Source organism: Cibotium barometz, chromosome 35, assembly GCF_041138505.1.
Source record: "Cibotium barometz isolate CiBa-2024 chromosome 35, ASM4113850v1, whole genome shotgun sequence".
NCBI lineage: Eukaryota > Viridiplantae > Streptophyta > Polypodiopsida > Cyatheales > Cibotiaceae > Cibotium > Cibotium barometz.
The window spans coordinates 25,544,593-25,570,511 of NC_141080.1; the positions used below are offsets into that span (position 1 = coordinate 25,544,593).

Sequence of the window (25,919 nt, forward strand, 5' to 3'; positions counted from 1 at the left end):
AGAAAACCTGATTTGTCTCATTTGAAAGTCTTTGGATGCATTGCATATGTCCATGTGCCAGATGAGCTGAGAACTAAGCTGGATCCAAAAGCTGAAAAATGTGTGTTTATTGGATATTCCCTTGAGCAAAATGAATACAAGTGTTATAAACCTGCTACACGTTGTCGTGCCATGGCACGTCTATGGTGTGAAACCGTGCATGTGAGGCCATCAAATACACATCCAGATGCATGAGGTTATGTGCCATGACGAGTCATTATATGATGCCATGTACATATGTTCATATTGTAAATGAGGTTCAATAAGACAAGCTGAGGCTGAGCCAGATCTAGGAGTTTCTGTATATGAGTGTGGAGGGTGATGGTTCTGCTGTTACTCAGAGCCCATGGGTAAGTTAGAAACATCCAGTTATATATGATGGTATGAGTGGCACGCCAAAGGGATAAGTTAATGATGTTAATGGCTTCCCATGTGCATAATGTGTGGTAGCTTTTAAATGGTATCGATTGGGTCAAATCAGTGAATACCTCTTATGGAATGCAAACATGAGGGCATCCCAATGCACAAAGGAATGTATTTATGAAGACATGGGAAAATACTTGAATGAACAATTGGGGAGTCTATAAATCACATGGCCGATATGATGATTTATAAACTACGGAGGCATCAAGAGTAATAGAGATTCAATGGACATTACAGTGTCGAAGAATTTATTGAATGCCGGGGAATAAAATTAAATGAACTGCCTTGCATTGAGAACCTTACCTTAATGCTAAGGTTAGAAGTAATACACTAAGGGTGGCAGCGTACGTGGAAAAGAAATGTATTTCTTTTTATTGGAATTTTCTAGATAATATGCAAGAGAAATGCGAGCGCAGCGTTTTGAAATGGAAATTTCCGGATTGATAGCTGCAAAAGGTGGTGTAAGCACGATTTCCCCGCGGGAAAAAGAGAGAAAAAACCAGAGGTAGGAGGCGGCGAGGACCAAAGAAGAGAAATGTTTGCAGAAAATGGCAACCAGTGCCCAATCGACCAGTGAATTTCATTTCATGAATATATGTACTGTTCGTGCCTTGTAGGTGTTAGATTTGAAGAGAATTCTGAGTTCTACTAAAGGAGATGCTCTTCGTTTTTCTTCACGACCTTCATCAAACAGTCGGCAGCGTACAGCTTCGCGAATAGTGAAATAAATCAAGGGAAAATTCTCTTGTAAACCATCAGTTAAGTGACTTTTTTTATTTCTTTTAAAATTACCTTCACTCCATACGATTTATGAAAATCATATATCTTATATATCAAAAGAAATATGGAAATGGGTAGAAAGACTTTGGGAAAAAGCTAAAGGATTTGGAGCTCGGAGATTTGTGAAAAAGGTAACAAAAAAAAAAAAAACATTGAAGTCGAGGGAAATTGGCCTTACTTTTTACTCAAATGAATTTTGGAAATTACGAGTATGTTATAGCTATGCCGAATGCTATCTTTTGCTTGTGAGATGTTAGAATATTAAGGCAGGTTTTCAGGTGATAAAGAGCATCTTGATATAATGGTTTTGATGGCACTGGTGGATGTAAAGGATGTAACTGGTCACATGTATATTGGAAAAATTTGAAGGCTTTGTTATGCCTACATGTGAATGGTTCAAAGGATTTCGAGAAAGAAGTCAGTGAGTAAAGGAACAAACACTTGATATGCAATTTTGTGCAATCATCACGATGAATTCAAGGATGTATTGAGGTGAATCGACACATGTATTTGTCATTGGAAATAGTGATGTTCAATACTCCTTGGGAAATTTTGTGTGTGAGTTTCCTTGTTAGATTTGGCATTCACTCTCACAGCTAGAAGTCTCGTACTTTCCTGGCTGTACCGCACACTTCATGACATCTTTGGTGAACCCGACGTGAACCTGCTGGGGTGAGAGTGTGGTGAAATATACAGGGAAGCTATGGCTGAGAATTCTGAGGGTCAGGGGGTTCATTTTGACCCTAGAGTTATGCAGATGTTTCAGATGTTTACCATGTACATGCAACAGCAGCAAGCTGCTGAGAGGGGACAAATTTCCACGACCAAAGCACTACAATCAATTGTGAAAAAGATGGATCAATTTGATGGGAAGGACATTACAAAGTACCTGCGTAATTATATAAAGGAGATGGAGCTAAACAGGGTGACTGAGGAAGATATGGTTCGAAGTTTCGAGCTGGTATGTGTTCCTGAAATAAGAGAGCGCATAAGAGGATTGCAGACAGCACATGGTGGGAGAAATTGGGAAGAGTTCAAGCTTGCTTTAAAGGATGAATATTTCATGGAGGATTCTGAGCGAGTGACCAAACGAACTTTCTTGGAATGGGTCACAAAACCTAAAATGGGAATTTCTGCCACAGAATTGCTAAGAGAGTTTGAGAAGCGCTATGCCCAGCTGTCAAGGATAGAGCGTGCAACTTTGGACAGAGAAAAAACAGAGCTCTTCTTACAAGCAGCTGGGAAAGATCTCCAGGAGAAATTGGAAATCCTCCTTGAGGATAAGGATACAGAGCAGGGATTAAAGAGTGATTGGAATGATGTTGAGGATGCAGTCACTATGTTAGCAAAGCGGCAGCGGAGGAGGGATAAAATGGTGATGGGCTCTGCAACCCCCATAACTGCTGTCACCCCTGAGAATCTATCCAAACCAGTTGCTACAATTCCAAAGATAGATGGGCCGATGGATGAGCTTATCAAGGGTATGCGTGACTTAAAATTGAAGATGTCCAGGATTGAAGAAAAAGGTCTACCATTGGGGCAGGCTTCTATGCAAAGGAGTCTTGTTGAGCTTGGATTGATAAGTGGTGAAGTACACCAATGACCATGGCTATCCATTTAATAAATTTACAGCAATGGCTCCCTTCATATCATCATCCCAATCTATGCATATAGCTATCCAAAGACACCATACAGCTGTACCACTTTATCCACTTCTATGATTCATTGCTTGTAGAAGATCTGGATGGTCTTTCATAAAGCCTTTGGACTACCAAGAAGCTTCTTCATTAGGAAATCCTCTCCACTTCACAAGCTACTCAACAATAGACCTATTACTATGAAGGTGTCTTTCCCTCATTCCTATCACCTTCTCCACCACATATTGAATCATTTTCCCTTTTCATCCATAGGAGGTAACTCATCAATCACTTCTAATTGAAGTCCCACATATCTCTTCAAATGTGACACATGAAACACATTGTGGATCCTTGTGAGATAGAAGGTAACAACAATTGATAGGCAACCTCACCAATTCTTCTCAACACCTTGTAAGGTCCATAAAAGTGACGAGCAATCTTTGTATTGGTGTCTCCCTTCAAAGAAGCATACCTTGACTTTAGGGATTCTTAAGAATACACAATCCCCTTGCTTGAACTCCACATGCTTCCTTGACTCATTGTCATATTGCTTCATTTGGTTTGGTGCCGCCTTAGCCATGTTATCCTTGCACAAATCTTCATTTGGTTTTGTGCCGCCTTAGCCATGTTATCCTTGACTCATTGTCATATTGCTTCATTTGGTTTTGTGCCGCCTTAGCCATGTTATCCTTGCACCTTTGCAATATTGCACAAATCTTCTCAATCTCCTCTTTGGCTTGAGAAGGTGGGTAGATGCACCTTATACCCATACATGGCTTCAAATGGAGACATACCAATACTCATGTGATAGGTGTTGTTATGGGGCAAAAATCAGCTAAGTGCAACCATTTATCCCATGAAGCTTGGGTAACATAACAATAGTGTCTCAAATAGATTTCGAGCCACTTGATCACCCTCTAGATTTGGCCATCTGTTTGCAGATGATAGGCCATACTTGGAGTGAGTGTGGCCTGTTGAGATATCGAGCTTATCTAGTGAGGCGGTGGACACTGAGATGACTCGCCTCGGGGATAGACCCCACACTTACACCACTGGCATGGTTGGTGAGATCATGGGTGATATGCGGCCAGTGGGATGACAGGCTATGTGATATGTGGCCAGTGGGATGATAGGCATAGTTATAGGGCTAGCTCATTTAGTTGGGTTCACACTATAGAAAACCCTATGATGTATTTGGTTGAGTACCTTTCATATGTGAGTACTCTTATCTTTGTATATGGTGTGTTGAGTGTTAAGTGAAGAAGAAGAAGATTTGGTGTGTTGAGTACTCTTATCTTTGTATATGGTGTGTTGAGTGAAGAAGAAGAAGATTTCAGCCTCTCACCTTGTGTGTTCTTTATTAGGGTTTTGTGAGTGTGTGTGTGCTTGTTGTAAGAGCTCAAGCTCTCTTCTCCCCTACATCTTTTCATAATATCAAAGCCTCGTTTATGCTAAGGGCTGAGCTGCAATTAAGAGAAGCACAGGAAGCGGTACGAGGGTAAGAGCTTCATCACTCTTTCCTATTTGTGTTGGCAACTACACCTTGTCAGGAGCTCTATAGGAGGCACCGGCAAACGATCTCTGATTGAGGAGCTTTATTCGCAAGAGTAAAGCTATAGGGAAACTATAGGATATAATTTTTTGGGCTTGAAATGCGTTTCGGGCGCGTCTCGACCTCCGTTTCTCAGAAAGCAGACGATTTCGAGCACTGCGGGTAAGTCAACGATTCTCTGCAGAACTCTGTTTCGAGCACTACGGGTAAGTCAACGATTCTCTGCAGAACTCTGTTTTAAGAACTGCAGGAAGATATATTGGTTGTGCAGACATTGTGTGTACTGCCTGCAAGGAGGTCAATAGTTGCCATTGGGCGTATGTATGCAGAATGAGGTCACTGGTTGTGACATTTGAGTGTACTACAGTACCGCTGCAGAAAATACAGTAGTTTGTGCAGGACAAACCAGAGTGTTATTTCTGGTAAATTTTTGTGTCTGGCAAGATGTCAAATGATGGCATAACCCATATTGTTGCTAAGAAGCTTGATAAGAACAACTTCCATGCTTGGAGGTTCAGGCTGATAAATTTCTTGATGAAAAAGGGCTATTGGGACTATATAGAAGGTGAGCATGAAGAGGCACCAGAGATACTGGACAGACTGCTGCAGATGTGAAAGAGTTCAAGGATTGAAACCAAGGAGCTAGAAAAGTTATGTATTGGCTCTCTCTATCAGTATACACAAGACACCATGATTGGGCACATACAGGATGCCAAGTCCCTAAGGAGGCATGGGACACCTTGGTAAAGATACCAAGGCGCGAAAGATACATACTGTGGAGAAAAAGAGTATGTCTGTGATGACTATGCATTGAAGATAAAGGGTATTGTGGAATCCCTTGCATCTATTGGTGTTTTAGTAGATGATGATGACAAGGTAGAAGTTTGTCTATGTGGTCTCGAGACACAATACAAGGCGTTCAAGACATCTATTCAGACTCGGAAAAACATTTCCAATTTTACAGATTTAGTGTCTATGTTGATAATAGAAGAGAAGAGCTTGGGTGAAGACCAACAATATTGAATTTCACAAAACAAAAACAGTTCAGAGCAACACGCCTTCTACACAAGTTCAGGAAGAGGACGAGGTAGAGGAGGTTGTGGACGCAGTCAAGGAGGTAGCCGAACAGGTAATCAGAATTATGGCCAGTAGCAGCAACAACAATAGTCCAAGAATTCACAACAACAACAACAACAAGCACGTGGAAGAGGCCAATTCAGAGGCAGGGGGAGTCAAAGAGGTCGTGGAAATTGGCAAAGGCAATATAATGATACACGTGGATACTTTTATTGTGGTAAGCCTGGACATGTGCAGGTAGATTGTTATAAGAAGCAAGATGACATGCAAAATGGAAAATTACAGCAAAACAACTATGCATCCTCGAGCAGAAACAATGAGGATAATGAAAGGTTGTTTGTTATGCAGCATGTCATTAATGCCATGTCTGAAAATGTAGAAGTAGCACATAAAGATGATGTATGGTACGTTGATTCAGGTGCTTCGAACCATATGACAAGTCATGGAGAGTGGTTCGAGGAGATAAAAAACCTTGAAAGACCAGGTTTTGTGGAAACAGGGGATGACACTGCTCATCTAATTGCCAATGTTGGAGATGTGCCATTGTCTATGCAGGATGGAAAAGTGAAGTACCTTGCAGCAAATGTACTTCATGTTTCGAACATAACAAAGAATCTAGTTTCAATTGACCAGATGATTGAGCAGGGTTTGCAGGTTCCATTTAACCCTGATGGTTTTATGTTGAAGACTTTAAAGACAAGTGTAGGTTGGTTGCAAAAGGCAACAGAGTGGGTAGAATGTTTACGTTGAATGTAAACATGTCTGAAGTGAGTGTTGCGATGTTTGGAAATGGTTCACGAATTGTTACAGACACAGACATTTGGCATAAAAGAATTGAACATGTGAATGTGCACAGAATGAAGTCTATGCATACTAAAGGAATTGTGACAGGGCTGCCAAAGTTTAAAGTTGAATCTATGCAGAAAATATGTGAAGCATGCCAATTTGGAAAGCAAACAAAGCATGTATTTCCACGTATCAGAAATGTGAACAGAAATGCACTAGATGTTGTGCATTCAGATGTATGGGGTCCAACGAAGACCATGTCTATGGGAGGCTGCAGGTATTATGTGACATTTATTGATGACCACACAAGGAAAGTGTGGGTATACTTCATGAAGGAGAAGGGTGAGGTGTTCACTCATTTTTAGAATTTCAGAGTTATGGTTGAAAAGCAAACAGGGAAATATGTAAAGTGCCTAAGGTCAGATGAAGGGAGAGAGTACTTTTCCAATGAGTTCTCTGAATTTTTAATGAAGAATGGTATTCGGAGATAGTTTAAATGCAGATACACTCCGTAGCAAAATGGAGTTGCTGAGATGAGCGAAAAAATAGGCACATTGCTGAGATTGCGTAAGCATTGATGGAAGAAAAGAATATGCCGCATAGCTATTGGACTGAGGCTGTTTCCACAACAGTTTACATCATGAACAGGACTCCAACTGCAGCCAAACATGATGTAACTCTAGAGGAGAGGTTTACTGACAAAAAACCTAATTTGTCTCATCTAAATTTTTATGGATGCATTGCATATATGCATGTGCCTGATGATTTGAGTACTAAGCTGGATCCAAAAGCTAAAAAATATGTGTTTATTGGATATTCCCTTGAGCAAAAGGGATACAGGTGTTATAACCTTGCTACACGTGAGTTGAGGGTAAGCAGGGATGTTGTTTTTGATGAGATGAACAGCTAGTATGCTGCTGAAAGAGAGGCTATTGGGACTGATGGGAGTGGAAATGTAGTTGCACAGAATGCAAGTCAGCAATCACAGTCTTTGAGTAGACCAGGAGAGTCCTCATCTAGTGGTTCAGCTGATAGACCATGGAGTGGTAGGCTACAGCATAATACCAGTCCTGTAAATGTGATTAGTACATCACATAAAGGCAAAGAGAAAGTGGTCGAGCCCCTTAGTATGCCTGACATTTCTGCAGGGCATTCTCATGTTGATGGAGAGTCTAGTGGCTCAGAGATGAGCCTTGATGAGAGGAGCTTGGGATCCCAGCTATGAGAACACCTGGTGTAAAGAAGACTATGGAAGCCATGAATGCAAAGCTACGAAGATCTAGGAGAGTGAAGAACCCTGTGCAGAGGTTTACCTATGATGGTTATGTGGCACATCACTATGCATACATGGCAAAAGTTGTACAGGTTGTAGAGCCCACATGCATTGATGAGGCCGTTAGAAATGTGTGTTGGGAGAAAGCTATGGATGAGGAGATGGATGTATTATATGGAAATGAGACATGGGATTAAGTGCAATTGCATGAAGGCAACAAAGCCATTGGATGCAAGTGGGTGTACAAAGTAAAACATAACAGTGATGGAAGCATAAGTAGATACAAGGCTAGATTGGTAGCCAAAGGATATGAGCAGACATATGGCATTGATTATGAGGAAACTTTTAGCCTAGTTGCCAAGATGGCAACAGTGAGAGTTGTGATAGAAGTGGCTGCGTCAAAGAAATGGTCTTTACATCAGATGGATTTAAAGAATGCATTCTTGCATGGGGATTTGCAAGAAGAGGTGTATATGTTGCAGCCACCTGGTTATGAGGATGTGAGTCACCCCGAGCATGTTTGCAGGTTGAAGAAAGCCTTGTATGGCTTAAAACAAGTACCAAGAGCATGGTCTGACAAGATTTCTGAATATCTTGTCACTATTGGCTTTCATGTAGCCAATGCAGATTTCTCGCTATATGTGAGACATGGTGATAGAGAAGTTGTACTTATTGTCATCTATGTAGATGACTTGATCATTACGAGGGACCATGATGTAGAGATCTTTGATGTAAAGATCTTGCTTAGACAGAAGTTTGAGATAAAGGATCTGGGAGAGCTCAGATATTTCTTGGGCATTGAGGTGATTAGGTCACCACATGGTATTGGATTACTGTAGAGACACTATGGCTTGGACATGTTGTCCAAGTATGGTATGACAGGCTGTAAGCCTATCTTAGTGCCATTGGATCAGAATGACAAGTTGAGTGCAGATTCATGAGAGATTTTAAAGGATCCTACTATGTATAGGCGCATAGTGGAAAGCTTGATCTACATGACGATCACCAGGCCGGATTTGAGCTATGCTATTGGGTTAGTGAGTTAGTTTATGCAGGTTCCTTGGAAGCCGCATTTGGATGCATTGAGACGCATACTAAGGTATCTGAGGTCTACTTTGCATTGTGGACTATTTTATGAAACAGGGACAGAGATATGTGTACATGGGTACACAAATGCTGATTGGGCTGGTAGTATCTTAGATAGAAGATCTACTAGTGACTTCATGTTTTCTTTGGGGAGTGCAACTGTGACTTGGAGCAGCAAGAAGCAGCCTACAGTTGCTCTATCGAGTACAGAGGTCGAGTACAGAGAGAGGAGCTACTATATGGCAGCATGTGAGGTAGCTTGGTTGAGAAAGCTACTTGCAAATTTGGATCTATCAATGGATAGACAAGTTGTCATTTTCTATGACAACATTAGCAGTATACAGTTGGCCAGGAACCTAATTTTTCAGGCTCGTACGAAGCATATAGAGGTCCACTACCATTTTGTCAGAGAGAAGGTCTTGGTGGCAGGAGATGTTGACCTTGTTTATGTTAGCACACAAGATCAGGTAGCTGACATCTTCACCAAAGCATTGGGTATAGAGAAGCTCCGCACATTCAGGGCTTCGCTTGGTGTACAATAGATGGAGTTGAGCTTGAGGGAGAGTGTTGAGATATCCAGCTCATCTAGTGAGGCGGGTGACACTGATGACCCGCCTGGGGGATAGGCCCCACACTTAGACCACTGGCATGGTTGGTGAGATCATGGGTGATGTGCGGCCACTCAGATGACAGGCTGTGTGATAGCCATTCTAGAGACTGGCATAGTTAAAGCGCGAGCTCAATTAGTTGGGTTCATACTATAGAGAACCCTATTATGTATTTGATTGAGTACCTTTCATATGTGAGTACTCTTATCTTTGTATATGGTGTGTTGAGTGTTGAGTGAAGAAGAAGAAGATTTCAGCCTCTCACCTTGTGTGTCCTCTATTAGGGTTTTGTGAGTGTGTGTGTGCTTGCAAGAGCTTAAGCTCTCTTCTCCCCTACATCTTTTCATGGCCCCCATGGAATCAAAGACACTCTTCCAAAAATGGCTCGTGAACTTGACATCCCTATCACTCACCACTTGCTTAGGCATTCTATGTAACCTAAACACATGCTCCATAAATTGTTGAGCCACCATAGAAGTTGTATATTGCACCTTTGTGGGTATGAAATGTGCTGCCTTTGTTAATCTATCCAATATCACATCGATGTTCTTCCACCCTTTGCTTAGTAGTAGGTAGCCCGGTAATGAAATCCATGGTTATGTGGGTCCACTTTCCTTCCGGAATAGGCAATGGTTGCAATAATCCTCCCAGAAATTTATTGGGATCCTTGTTTTGTTGTGGCAAGGCAAACATTTTTGTAGTTATTCATGCACATCCTTCCAAAATCCTTTCCAAAAGAAACTCTTTCGTATCTTATCATAGGTCTTGAATACTCCCAAACGATTAGTGAAGCGTGCATCTCTTGTAGGATTTTCAGTTTGAAGGATGAGTGAGGAATCAAGTAGACCTTTCCCTTGTACCAAAGTATCCCATTGTGCACCTCAAAATGTGGATATTCATCACATAACCCTTGCTGTAATTTCTGAAACATTGGACCAGCCATGTCATCCACTAAATCAAAATACACCTCTGAGAAATAGCATGTATAGTGCAAGCCCACATCCTAGAAAGTGCATTTGCCATAACATTGTCCCTTACCGTCATTTAAGAGATCTTGAAATCATAATTTTGCAAGGTAGCAGGCCATCTCTTTTGCTTTAGAGAAAGGTTTTGTTGGGTGAGGAAAAATTGGAGTACTCGGTGATCGTTCCTTACTTTGAAATGCCCACCATACAAATAGTGGTGCCACTTCTTTACGGCATGCAAAATGGCCAACACTTCTTGATCATAAACATGAAGCTCCCTCTCCTCCTCAGTGGTGAGATTTCTACTCTCATAAGCAATCACCCCATGCTCTTGATAGAGCATGGCATTAATTGCTTTCCCAATTGCATCTGCCCGTATAGTGAATGAAAGGCTTAGAAAAATCAGGGCAAACCAATATTGGAGATGAAACGAGTGCTTGCTTGAGCTCTTGAAAGCTCTTATTGGCCACGACATCCCAAAAAAATGCTTCCTTCTTAAGCCTAAGTGGGGTTGCCATGTGAGCATAACGGCATATGAACCTCCTATAAAAGGATGATAATCCCAAAAATCCCCTTAGTTGAGTAGTGTTGGTGGATGTAGGGCACTCTTTCACACATTGTACCTTCTTGGGATCGATCTTAATACCATAATTGCTCACAATGTGACCCAAGTATTCCACTGCCTGTGACAAAGGTACACTTGCTTTACTTGGCAAACAACTTATCCTCTCTTAATACCTTCAACACTTGCTTTACTTGGCAAACAACTTGTGCTCTCTTAATTCCTTCAACACTTGCTCCATATGCATCAAGTATTCTTCTCTTGAGTTGTTATACATAAATATGTCATCAAAGAAGACCAAAACTGATTTGTAGAGGAATGGCTTCAAAACTTTGTTCATGAGAGCATGAAATGTGGCTGGGGCATTTGATAATCAAAAAGGCATAACCATGAATTGAAATAGATGCCATTCAATCCAGAATGCCATCTTAAACTCATCACCATCTTTCATCCTTATCTGATGATACCCGGACTTGTGATCTATCTTGGAGAAGTATTTTGCTCCTTTCAATTTATCAAGTAAATCATCAATCCTTGAAATGGGATATCGATTCTTTATAGTGATCTTTTTGAGATCCCTATAATCGATGCACATTCTATAAGATCCATCCTTTTCTTCACTAATGAAACGGGTGAGGCGAAAGGTGATTGACTTGGTTGTATGAATCCCATTTCGAAATAGCTATTCCACTTTCTTTCCTTTGAAAGCTTATAAGGAGGCTTATTGATTGGTTTTGCATCCTTCTCAAGCTCTATGGCATGGTAGACTTCTCTAGTACATGGCAAGCCTTTAGGTGCTTCAAACACATCTTTGTACTCTTGTAACAAGGCATCCATCTCTTCAAAATGTATTTTCAGCCCATTGTCCTCTTCTTGACGAGTGAGTTATAGCATGTAAACAAGGCATAAACTCTTCAACTCTCTCTGCATTTGTCTCCTAGACACCAAGGTTGAAGCATGGCTACAAATTCTATCCAAGCATAGTTCTTTGCCTTTGTGCATAAACCACATTTTCATGTGCTTCAAATCCATTGAAAACCTACCCAAAGTGTGCAACTAATTGCATCCAAGCACCACATCAATGGGAACCATATCAAGAACAATCAAACGAGTATCATATGTATAATCGAAAGACAAAGAGATCCTTGTTGCAACCCAACTCTTGCTCAGCTCATGCTATCCATTTAAAACCTCTACTTTTAGAGGCTTCATCATCTCTATTTGGCATAGTTTCAAAGAATTTATTGATTTAGAGTTCACAAAACTATGTCTGCTCCCCAAATGAGCAAGTATATGAATGGATCTGTCCCCAATCTTCCCCACAAGCCTCAAAGTGTTGGAACCTTTGCATCTTGCTTTAGCTTCTTGTGAAATGGCACATAGCATGGATATCCTTTCTTTTGTTTCAACTTCTACCCAATCCTCTCCACCTAGATGAAAACTCTTGAGAAGGGTCAAGAGTAGGCTCTTCTATCACTTCATTTGCACAAGCTTGAAATTCAGCCTCATCCATATAATCCAATGGTGCCTCTTCATCTTCAACCACCTGAAAGATCATGTTAGCTCTTACCTTCTTTTCCTTGCAAATCTTTTCATGCTCCGGACTCCATTTCTCATTGCAAATGAATCAAACCCCTTTCTTCCTCTTCTCCACCATCTCCAATTGTGACAATTCTTTAATCACTTTTCCTTGAAGGGAAGAAGATTTAGCATCACTCTTGAGAGGAGGTTTGGCCATAGAACCACTCCATTTCACATTCATTGATTGTCCATACACACTAGGATATGGGAGTAGAAGTTCAAGGGAAGCTTGCACGAGGTACATAAGGTGTTGAAGAGGTAGAAGTTGGCCATTTTACTGCATTTGGGACTTAGTTGATCCCACATTCCATCTATTTGTAACACCCACCTTATACTTAGATTCAAAGACCTCTACATAATACATGGCATCTTGCAAAGTCTGAGATCTTTGAGCCTTCACATAAGCTTCAAGTTATGATTATTGCAATCCATGTATGTATTTCATCATTTTTTTGTTCTCATTCATTGCCCCAACAAACATGAAAAGCTTTCTAAATTGATTACTATACTCCTTGACAAAACTTTCCTTTTTCTCCAAATCATACCATTGTCCAACCAGTTAAGCTCTTTCCAATGGAGATGTGAAGCTTTGAAACATGGCATCCTTGAATGCTCACATGTCAAAAAGCATACCTTCATCTTGAGTAAATTGCCACCATGAATGGGCATAATCTTCCAAATGCAACATGGTAAATTGTACTTTGTTTTCCTCTTCACGGGGATGTAATGCAAAGTACATTTCCGTCTTGATCTTTTCTTGGTCTTGATTAGGAGGGAAATGAATGAAACCCTAGGTAATGGCTGAGATGTAGATGGAAGAAACCCTATTTCTCAGAGGATCAACATGATTTAGGAGGGAAATGACTGAAACCCTAGGTAATCACTGAGATCTACATGGAAGAAACCCTATTTCTCTCAGAGGATCAACACATGAGGAGAGAAGAGAGAGAAAATAATAAATGTTTTGATTAAGGTAACTAATCATGATTAACAATAATTTTCTGCCAATTTTGGTCATGCTCTTCAAAGTTTGGAGTGGCTATCCCAAATTTTGGTCCACAGTGACCCATAGCCCGCCGCCAAACTTGGATCATTCAAAAATCAAAGGAATTTCCAGCATCCCAAATCCCCATGCCCCATTTCTTAATTAAGAATTTAAAAAATCAAGGAAATTTCCAAGAAACTCAAGAAAGATCAAGAAAATTTAAAAAAAAATCAGAAAAAATTGGATCAAAGACAAAGCTCTGATACCACTGCAATGATAGGGAGATAAAGAAAGAGAATGTACTCATAATGGAGTACCACATGCACTCCTGCTGATGGAGTACCACATGCACTCAACGGAGTACCACCATAGCCATAGAAGCTTGGAGCTCCAAGGAGTATGATTTGATTCATCAAAATGATAAGATCCCCTAATGACAATTTGTTCTTATATACTTTCCCACCTTTCCACACTTATTAATGTTGGGACCCCATACTTGCCCGCCGGCCATATCCATGCCCATCAGCTTTCTTTATGTTAAAACCCAAGCCCCTTTCATTACAGTATACCAAAAGTGATCTTATGGACTGAACTTGATGGGTATGTAGTAATCCTCAAAAGGATCCTAACAAGCTAAATATTTCCCAAATTGGACTCTTGAGTAGAGGAGTGACGACCCAATTTTGGTGAAGACTTGTTTTATAAAAACCTAAAGTAGAGAGTATTAAGGCCCGGAGTGAACTTAAACTAATCACATAGGATTATGCCTCATCTAATTACCTTTACATAGAACCTTAGTTTGTTCAAATCACATAACCCTAGCTCCATTTATTTGCAGTTTTCTCAACACAATCCATTATGGTTGGCAAGCCAAAAGGTCGGCCCCGAAAGCTTTCATTGGACATATGGAAGACATGGAAGGGGAGGAGTTAATGAATCATGGCAAAATGGATACAATGGAGGAGTTGAAAGAGCAAATTATTGTGACAAGAACTCACAAAAGCACTTCTCCATCAATTGGGCAAGCTTCAAAGGAAGTTGAAGAGGAGGCAAATATTGGAAGCACTCATAAGCACACGTCTCAAGGTGCACAAGCCATTTCATACGATACTCTCTTGCAATTTCTTGTGGAAAGACTTTATGTTAAGCCACTTATGAAGATAAAGAGCAATTTATTGTGACAAGAACTCACAAAAGCACTTCTCCATCAATTGGGCAAGCTTCAAAGGAAGTTGAAGAGGAGGCACTCATAAGCACACGTCTCAAGGTGCACAAGCCATTTCATACGATACTCTCTTACAATTTCTTGTGGAAAGACTTTATGTTAAGCCACTTATGAAGATATTCAAGGGTCAAGGATGATTGGGAGCACATGTTGTTTGCATAAAGACAAGTGGTGGCTCATCATGGTTGGATGGAGTTACCCTCTTTTATAAAAAAGGAGTACAAGGACTTTGCACAATTTTCCAACTTTTCTATGCAATCACAAAGAGCAAGCCACATCATGAGAACACTTCTTCTAATACTTCTAAAGATATCAAGGATAAGGTGTCCCTCTCTAAGTTCAAGGGTGATGGTTCCTCTTTGCATGAGTTGGAGAAGTGGATCCCCAAGTCAGCGACTTATTTTAAGCTCTAACCCAAGAGCAAGCAAGACAAAGTGCAATTTGCTTCCCTAAACTTGGGAGATTATGCTCACCAATGGTAGAGACACATGGTTAAACTTGGGAATATACAAAACTCATGGGAGGATTTGAAAAGGGAGATGAACTTGAATTTCGTTTCACCTTGCTATATAGATAGCATGTGCAATGGTATGAGCTCACTCAAAAGGGCAAGGTAATTTGAGAGTGCATAAAGAATTTCATGAAGCTATCCATGTATGTGGTAGGGTTAAGTGACGTTATGAAGATGAAGAAGTTTGTGCATGGGTTGGATTCTTCCATCAAGGCGGATGTGTCAGCTCAAAGACTACATACCCTTAAAGAGGCTTTGAGGTTGACAGAGATTTATGAGCCCAAATAAAGAAAATCATAGCCCACGTTATTCATGAATGACCCATCTAAGCCACCAATATTTCTCCTAATACAGGTATACAAACTCTCTTTCTATACCACCCTCTTTCATTCCTAGATTTCCTACCATTTATGGGGGTGGACAGCCCAACAGCGAAGCTTGTTTTGATGCCAAGGAAATAGTTCCACTAAGAAGTCTCCTAAAACCTTCAACAAGACTCAAAGTATGGATGACCCAGATATTAATGAGTTAAGAAGAAAAGGCTTATGCTTCATGTGCAAAGAGGTCACCTGGGCATGTATGCAAAGCTAGGAAGGTTTAGCCACCATGATTCTCATGAATGGAGGAGGGGATGCCAAGGAGTCTCACAAAATTGAAGTGATATGAGTATCACTCTTTCATAAAAGAGAGTTGACCCCGGAGGTTGGAATAATGAAGATGATACAACATTTCCATTTAACCCTATTGGTGGGATTCATCAATGGGAGAGTTGTTCATGTTTTAGTGGATTTACCTATGGATGAGACTACATGGCAACAATTTTCTTATGTGCAACAAACAAGTTGTATTATGGGAGGATGTGGTTTGACCATTCCGCATGCAATATATGGGATTTTATGACTCCTACAATGGAAGATGTGCATTCTTAATTCTTTGGACAGATTTGGCAGAGGCACTTTTGGTGATCTCAATGAGCTCTAATGGTTTTATGATATGTAGATGCTTTGACATCATGCACATGTAGTTTGGGGCTCATTTTGAAGTGTTTTGAAAGTGGTTTCAACATCGACATGGGCTGTCATAATAGTCCACTATGCTTCAAGAGCACTTCGTTCATGATTGGAGGGTCTAGTTCTACATTGCTCATGCTATGGATTCATGGAATCTATTTAGGGTTCTTACTACTTCAATATGTCTACTTTTGGAGACCTTTCCATTATCTTGTACATATGATGGAACCCTCTCTTATCATTGATATATATGGGAGATATGGCAAGTGTACTTTTACTACTTCAATATGTCTACTTTTGGAGACCTTGACATTATCTTGTACATATGATGGAACCCTCTCTTATCATTGATATATATGGGAGATATGGCAAGTGTACACATGATAGATTTTGAGGACAACATCATTGGGGAAAGGATGGTTTGTAATGGAGTAGCATTTTGAATATAGTTAGCTTAGGTTTATGGTCACATAGCTTAGATTTATAGTCATAGGGCTCAAGTATCAAAGGGGCTCATGGATGCTCATTTGTATCTTTTGATCATATGAATTTTGGAATGTACATTGGAGCCTAGATTCCATACCTTGGCTTATTGAATGCCATTTCAATCCTTTGATGAAAGGCTAAATCACTTATGCATTGTGTATGATTTCTTCTTAATTGTATGCTAATCAACATAATGATTTATCTCAAATCTTACCTTATGGTTACTTCATTTCAATATCTAACATCTTGACATAGATGTAGGTGTCATATTTTAGTAATTTTATGGAGCAATTAAGAAACCAAACATTTAGGAAAACACATCTATACCCTTAAATAAAAATTTATCTATGGCCTCTAAACCCTACAACATAGAGGCTCCTTTGTTTTGGCTATTTTCAAAATTATGGACCCTAAATTGAGGTATTTGATAAGATGACAAACCTTAATTCAAGACTTGAGACATGTGAATAGATATGCTTTGAAACCAAACATCTTATACAAAATCTATGATTTCTAATCTAAATGAAGCAATGTTTTTGTTTCTTTGCATCTAACACCCTGGGTTATAATTTTTTTAAAATTAACCACATGTCCACTTTCAACCAGAGGCTAAGTATACTCCTTGTTTTCCATTAAAATGGCACTCAAAACCTGATCTTTGTAGCATGAGCTTCCTTGTTCTAAGAAGCTATGATGGTTCTAAAGATCTCCTTGATGAGCACAGTGCAAAGTTTGAGTTGGTTGTAAAACTCAACGATTGGTTCTTTATATAGGGTGTAGTTTAGGAATGAGACTATGGTTTGCTTTCTCTAGTATATGTCCACTTCTTGTGACAAAGAAGAATGGTTGAAAAAAGCCACTAATCCCACCATTATTCCACCATGATACCATCTTTGAAGTGTACACGATCTACACTATCAACAAAGGAACTGAATGTCAATTGGGATGGGAGCTAAAAAATAGAGACATGCATTACGTTTTCACAGAAATAATGGAAGATCTCCACAAGCTTTCTCTATTCTTTCTCATCTTGTTCTATTGTGAACACATTTGAAAACACTCCTAGCTATCTCTAATTTGGACATTCTATTATGAACACATTTCAAAACATTCCTGGTTATCTCTAATTTGGACATTCTATTGTGAACACATTGAAAACACTCCTAACTATGTATAATTTTGACATTCTATTGTGAACGCATTAAAAACACTCCTAGCTATGTCTAATTTGGACATTCACCAAAAGAGGCAGGGCCATTATCCACACTTTTTTCGACGCTTTAGAACTAAGCTTAAAATCTCCTAAACGTCAAAACACCCGTCGAAAAAAGCATCAAAATAGAAACATCGAAATAGACGCCGAAATAAGAGTCGAAAAAAGTAATTTTACCACGCACTTTTTGACACTCTGTTCGACGATTATTTCGACCAACATTCTGACTGCTATTTCGACGCTTATTTCGACTACTATTTTGACGCTTATTTCGATTGCTATTTCGACTGTTGTTTTGACTGCTATTTCGATGCATATTTCGACACAGGTATTAATTTTTTTTTTGGCATAATGGTGCATCCAACTCTGCAGTCTTGTAATTGGATGCACCATTACACCAAATTTATAGAGTACCAAAGGCAACTGTACTATGATGTAAAGAACGAAGTGAATTTGTTGAAAAAGTTAGAGAGAGTGCCATAACGTTTTCGACATTACAAAGTAGGTACACAATTCACAAAAGTGCAAACAATGGCCAAATTATATTGCAAGATGTGAAATTTACATATCAAGGCTCTGATGAGAAGAAAAAATTAAAATTTACATATCAAGCTTTGACAAGATAAACCAAAATTTGCATACAATCTACACAAGCTCAAACAAAGATGTGAGCTGACCAAAATGTGTATGTACAAGGGGAAAGACATGGGCAAGGCCACTCTATGTGGAGCCCTCACTTAGGATCAGGCATTGGTCCATGCAAAAACCATACAAGACGCTTTTTGTGGTATACCAAACCAATGATCTAACATGACAAGGCAAAGCATGTATACAAATCATAAGGTTAAGGCTTGCCGCACTTACCATATTTACAATGCACCCCCAATTGAGGTTGGCGCCTTCTCGCTCAAGCTTCTCCAAAAGAAAGTATGTGTTATGGTAGTGAGCAATGTCCTCCTCTTCTCCCGTTGTTTGCGGGCCAACCAACCACTTGATTCTAAAAGTACCAAAACAACAAGATAAGCATTGATACTTACAAAGTAGACAACATTAAATGAAATATACAAGATAAATGTTGATACTTACAAAGTAGACATGGAATGCGTCCCAACCACCGCTTCCAAGGTGAGAGCTTCCTATGCTCTCCATTCGTGGGCTTTGGCCACATCCTCTTGTTCCTTGTAGCGTTAGGGATTTCGAGCATGCTTTTGCTTCTCCTCATTCCAATCATTGGTGCTCATGTACCAAGGCTTCTCACGCCCTGCCTTCACTCTCCTAGTCACATCTCCCCACGCCAATGTTTCATGACGTCCACCATGTGGTCCTTTATCCACCTTATGGAGACGACATCACTATTGCCGGCCGGCTTGTACTCATCCTTAATTTGATTTATGACTCTATCTTTCTTGTCTTTATCCAACTTTGGCCATAAAGTCATAAAGTCATTTGCAAAGACAATCTGGCAAAGCTCGCGGATGCGGCTCTTCTTCTCTTGCGTGACATTATCCAAAACCACGTTGCCATTGACAATTGTGTAAAATTTTTCTCCATCGGGCAGGTGTGGGCTGTGTGTCAAAACGTCGCGACGATGATCGCGAGCGTGGAGTGCTTCTGGCACTAGATAGGGAAGGACACTCATGTGGGGGCGTAGACCCATCCGTGCCCCCACTTGGACAATAACCGCCTCCACCTCCACTACTCGAGTGTTGTTCTCTGCGATGAGTGGACAAGTGACCTGAGGGAGGGGTTCTAGTGGCCCTTTGTGGCAGTTGTACAGGTGAACTAGGGTTAGCGGTGGTGGTGCCCGATGGTGCGGCCAAAGTGCCCGCCCCTCGTAAAATATTGTTGTGTCATTGCTCTTTGCTTGGGCGTGGCTTGTGCTAAAAAAACCCATAAACTCGTTAGGAGATATGGCATATGGAGAGAAGGATGGAGAGTAAGCCGATGTCTCATCTGGAGTAGTGCGAGACATATTTCTACACACACATAACAAAGCCCTCATGGACACTTTAATAAGAGCATACACATGAATTATCCCTCTTAAAGCCTATTCATAAAGCTATGCATGAGGCATATGCATAAAGCTTATGCATAAGGCCTTAAGCATGAGGCCTTATGCATAAAGCTAATGCATAAAGCATGCATGAGGTCTTATGCATAAATCTATGCATGAGGCTTATGCATAAAGCATGAATGAGCATTATGCATAATGCTTATGCGCAAATCTAAAAACTAATCCCCAGCACCCAAGGGCGCAATAATAATAGAGGAAAGAGAGGAAGATAGAAAAGCACTTCCCTCTTTTTTATGATGTTGAAAGAGAGGATTAGAGGACCTACAAAGCCAACAAAAGGGTGAGGAAAGGATTAGTAATGCATACATACAAAAGCTTATGCAAGCTATGCTAAAGCTTATGCAGGCCTTATGCAAACTATGCCGCTATGCAAGCCTTATGCAAGCTATGCTAAAGCTTATGCATAAAGCATGCATGAGGCCTTATGCATAAAGCTATGCATCAGGCCTTATACATAAAGCTTATGCATAAAGCATTATACATGAGGCTTATGCATAAAGCAGTATGCAAGCCAAGCTATCCTAAACTAAACCGTACCCTGGCACTATGCATTAAGCATGCATACATAGAGCTTAATACATGCATAGATTAAGCTCTATGCATTCATTAAGCTCTATGTATAGAGCTTAATGCATGCATAGAAAGAGCTTAATGCATGCATAGAGCTTAATCTATGCATATATCTCTATGCATTATGAATGCATGCATAGAGCTTAATCTATGCATTAAGCTATACGAATAGAGCTTAATGTATAGATTAAGCTCTATGATTAGAGCTCTATGCATAGAGGACCTACAAAACAAAACCCCGCTTTTTGGTAGATAAAAATAGAGGAAAGAGAGGATAAAAAGATAGAAAAGAGAGGAAATCACTTACCTCTTTTTGGTGATGTTGAAAGAGAATATTAGAAGACCTACAAAACCAACAAACGGGTGAGGAAAGGATTAGTAATGCATACATACTAAAGCCCTAAGAACGTAATGCATACATACAAAATTGAAAAGAGAGGTAAGAGAGAAAAAAATTTACCTCTTTTTGGTGAAGTTGAAAGAGAGGATTATAAGACCTACAAAGTTGAGAAAAGAATTAGTAATACAAAATCCTAAAAGTGTGAATAGCATGGATACACAAGGAGGTTTATCCTTCAACACACACACCAATTTAACAACCAAGAGGAGAGGAGAGGATAGGGGAGGGGAGGGGAGGGGAAAGAAGGAGGTAGAGAAGAGCTTGGGAGAGATAAAAGGACCTGCAAAACAAATGACAAAGCAAAAAAATAAGAAAATTACTTATAATTACACACACAGACATTTTACATCACATGTACATGTAACCAAGAGGAGATGGGAGTGAGAGAAAAGAAGGCATACCTGGTGAGGAAGCAAGCAAAACACACGTGCACGAAAAAAAATGCAAAAAAAGAGAGGTTCTGTTTTACTGAAAAAACTTGCGCCGTCGATATATAGGTCGAAAAAAACATCAAAATAATAGTGCGAAAAAGCATCGAAATAAGTGTGGGAAAAAGCATTAAAATAACATATAAGAGTCAAAATAAGGGTGGAAAAAAGCATCGAAATAAGAGTGGGAAAAAGAATCAGAATAACCGTGGAAATAAGCGTGGAAATAAGAGTCAAAAAAATAAAATTTCCACGCTCTTTTTGATGTATATTTTGATCGCTTTTTCGGTGCTGATTTTTTTCGACGGTTGCTACTTTTCATTCAAATTCAAAATCTTTCCAAATCTTGCGTCCCCCCCCTCGACACTTCAAATTATCTTGTGCGCGACCAGGCATGGAAACTAAGCGTCGAAAAACAATGATTCTCTTGTAGTGATTAGTGTTAACAATTAGTGTATAACTAAAGTGCACTCGATATGTAATTATACATCCGTATAGTATGAAAATAGGGGTAAATCTCTACATCATGAGATCTACCATTTAACTTGTGTGATGGACTCACGAATGATCATATATATGTCTAGTCTAAACAAGCACCCTTGATGCCTAGGTAACTTCATGATGCTTGATAGATTTCTTCCATTTCCATACACACGATTTCCCATATGCATGATTGTAAGTATGCTCAGCATGTTGTTATCTAATATCTTGTTGTATCACATGATGCTTTTCATAAAATCTCGGCATGTGGCAGTACTGACCTTCTATTCAATCTCAACATGTAGCATCAATGACCTTCTATACAAAAATATAAAAAAAAACATGCAATATGACTCTACTAACTTGAAATTTTTAAAAAGGCTTCATAGTGATAACCTATCATGCATATCTACATAAACTAAAGTGATAGGATCTAATTCCATGACCTACCACATCATCACATGCATGTCATTCATGTACCTTTATATGTGATAACCTATGATAGCGATGAATTTCATGACCTGATACATCATCATGTACATCATCCATGTACCTTTTAATTTATATGCACATCATCCATGTACCTTTATATGTGATAACCTATGATAGCGATGAATTTCATGACCTGATACATCATCATGTACATCATCCATGTACCTTTTAATTTATATGCACATCATCCATGTACCTTTATATGTGATAACCTATCATGCATAACCACATAAACTAAAGTGATGGGGATGAGTCCATGAATTGCCACATCATCCCATGGATGTCATCATCCATGTACATCCATTTGGTGTCAACGTGAATCTTCATGCTCAAAATTTATTGTCTAGCTACAATGCAAAAAACTAATTAAAAATGATTTTATTACATTGAGCTACGAAGGTCAAATGGTTTGATGCCCCTCCCATAACATGCACGTTAAAAAGAATTTTAGCTCGACTTGGTCATGCCATTAATTCAAGAGTTTAATCATAAAGACACATTAGGCAACCATGTCAAAGATGGTGGATTTTGGCTTACATTATTAACACCCACTTAGGGTAATAATGTTGGACTACACACAATAGATCTATAGTTTGGTCACATTATTCAATCACATCTAAATTTGAGAATAAACTTTCCTCTAAATATCTCCTTATGCCCTTAGTGGGCCCAAAAATGGAAATATCACTATACATTTGCTTGCAAGATGTTTAGAGTATGCCAAATCTATCTAAGTCATATCTAGCATTTGGTCTTTGTGTCTAAACTAATACCCATCAGTGTTTTGTATGTAGAATCATGGTAGCTTATCTAGGGTGCTTAGTGCCCAACATGATACATAGTTATTGGGGTACTTTCCTTATCCCCCCAACATGATACATAGTTATTGGGGTACTTTCCTTTTCTCCCCAACATGATATAACATGTAAATCTCTAAGTTGTCCTTTTGCCCAACATGATACTTTACTTGTCTCCCCAACATGATATAGCATGTAAATCTATAAGTTGTCCTTTTGTAAAAATAAGCATGAAATAATATAATTTTTCCTTGATGTGAATTGAAAAGTGAGTATGGTGTAGCCCACAAACAACTACACTAATGTCACCACATACAAATTTTGAGCATGCAAACATAGAAGAAAAGTTCTCAAACTCTGAGAAACTTTAAATCCTTAGGATTAGTGTAAGTTGCCATTAAAGACATAATGCTTATAGTCGTTTTGCGTGTTTTATGGGTTATTTAAGGCTAGGATCTAAACACTGCAAAGTGAGCCCTTTGTTTTCACCCCTATAAAATATTAGAACAAAAATATGTTTCTTACTTATAATATTTTAATATATATAATCAAAGTAATTATGATTTTGTGAAAGATATAGTACTAATTTTGAAGATATATTAATGACATTGTTGGTATGGTTCTAATGTACTAGTGTCTTGTTGTTCTTGTAGTATTGGAGACATGAGGCCACTCAATGTAAGGAGAGATTAGCTTACATGGAGGAAAGATATAGGTACTAAGTTTGTTAAATGAGGCATATTTTCTAGGGTTCTCTTAGTGAAAAAGAGGTTGCTTTTTGAAGGGAGTCCTTGCCATTCATTTTAATTGTGAATCTTCTCCTTACTTATTCGGTTATGTTGTAGAAACCTAATGGGAGAAAATCTATCGGGATTTCAAATCAAAGATTTGCAAAAGCTTGAAAACCAACTTCAAGCTGGAATAACTCGAGTGAGAGCAAGAAAGGTATTGATTAAGTATACACTAATAATAAGATATCTTAAATTAAAACTTTTCCAAATCTTATTTTAGAAGTATTTAAATCATTATACCTTGGGCAGGTGCAACTCTTGATGGAACAAGTTCAAAATTGTCATAAGAAGGTATGCATTTTGTAGTGTTTCCCTTTTATTTACTTTTGGAAGCAAATTTTTTCCCCACTATGTTAATGCTATTTTTTTCCTCCTTTTTGATTTTCTTTTCCCATTTGAGGAGTATCTACTCTTGGAAGTTTATTTTTTCACTATGTGATGTTATTGTTTTCTCATTTATGATTTTCTTTTCCCATATTAGGAGTATCTACTTTTACAAGAGAATGAGATGCTACGAGCCAAGGTATTTTTCTCTACATGTGTCTAAGACAATGCTTCTCATGGGTATTACTAGAAACATATGCAAATAGATGGGTTCCCTTTCCTTGGTCATCCTACACACACGTGCGCGTGCACACACACACACACACCCTCCCCCAACTCCAAGGAAGCAAAACTCTCATGGAAGCTTTGTTGTATTAAAATTTTACATTGAAAATAGTTTTTGAAAAGGACATCCTTCCTATTTTCATCATGGAGGTCTTTAGAATGCTTTTTATAATCTTAAACTTGAATGTGATTCTCAATAGGTTTTTTTTTAAAAAAAAAAAAGAGGAAGAAAAATCAACTTGGTGTTTTCCCCCCCCCCTTTTTTTCACACATTTCTGTATGATTCAGCTTGCGGAAGCATCCTCAATGCAAGCGCGTAGTGTCATCACCGAAACAACCTCTCAAGACATCCAAGATAGCTCAAGTATAAAGGCTTCCTCAAGGCCACAGTTAGGGTTTGCACAAGAGAATGAATCCATGATCAATGTTGCTGAAACAACCCTCCAACTTGGATGCCCACAGAGATGAGCTGCACCACATTGGCTTTGTGCACCTCTGAGTAATGAATCAGAAAAAAACAGTATTCTTGTTTTCTGATACATTAAGGACGGTGTGATTATCATCATTGCAACCATCGCCACTAACAATGGTAGTGAGCTTTCATGCACAATCACTGAGAGTATCAGTAACGTAGCTTCCCTAATTACAAGTTAAACCTAAAGCTATGATTGATGCTCCCTCCTTGAATTTATATTTTAAGAACAATCGTGACTCTTAACATGATTTTAACTAGTACGTAAATGCTCTAAGAATCTCTCCATTTCTATTAAATACTCATAATTGTCATTAGTATAGGTAAAATGCTTAAAGAATCTCTCCATTTCTATACTAAGCATGATTGTAGCAAAGGTCAATCTGTAAGTTTCCTGTGATCTTGTCAGTTTGTCATTTGAGTTGGGTTTTTGAGGCGATCAAGATATAGAATATGTGGAGAAGGCGTGCATCTGTTATATGTACGCTGTGAATGTTTTGCACCCACAGCCTAGATCATCCACCAGGATTGCAGCATATGGCCGCCTTACAGCTGTGCAAAAGAAATCATGTCTTTTGTTGCTTGCTTGCTGCAAGCTAGCCAGCGCCCCAGTGAAGGTTTACCGCCCCAAAGTGATTGAGATTAACATAAGAAAGGTGCGCCTAGACGCACTACTAATTAAGCTCAATTTCTGATATCATCGTGGTTGCAGTGTTGACAGGGTTGTCCTCCAGCCTACAATATGTGATCGGATTGGACTGGTTACAAGGAAATGGTTTAGCTACACCACTGTGTTCTGGCTGCACAGTTGTGAGCCGCATGCAGGTTGCTGCTTTTACTCGAATAGTTGCAGCAGGAGTGCACAGATGAGATAGCGAATGCAGGAGTGTGCAAATGACTAAAGATCAAATGCCATTGAAGTGCACAAACGCGGTTTTATGAGTATTTTCAAAAGCTAATGCTTCTGCCGAGTAGAGAGGTAGAGCGGTTAGTGCTTGCAACCGGGG

At 39.3% G+C, this 25,919-nt stretch overlaps 1 protein-coding gene across 2 annotated transcripts in view; it reads left to right on the forward strand.

Annotated features, from left to right (window-relative positions):
* LOC147618266 (MADS-box transcription factor 23-like) overlaps window positions 1-25,211 on the forward strand; it is a 38,817-nt gene extending 13,606 nt beyond the window's left edge. For both annotated transcript variants that reach the window (XM_086774711.1, XM_086774710.1), the window contains exons 4-8: window positions 23,694-23,755; window positions 23,886-23,985; window positions 24,081-24,122; window positions 24,313-24,354; window positions 24,729-25,211. In XM_086774711.1, coding sequence (XP_086630837.1) covers window positions 23,694-23,755; window positions 23,886-23,985; window positions 24,081-24,122; window positions 24,313-24,354; window positions 24,729-24,908 — 426 coding nt within the window. In that variant the 3' untranslated portion in view covers window positions 24,909-25,211. The remainder of the gene's footprint in view (window positions 1-23,693; window positions 23,756-23,885; window positions 23,986-24,080; window positions 24,123-24,312; window positions 24,355-24,728) is intronic.
* Window positions 25,212-25,919: the final 708 nt, after the last annotated feature.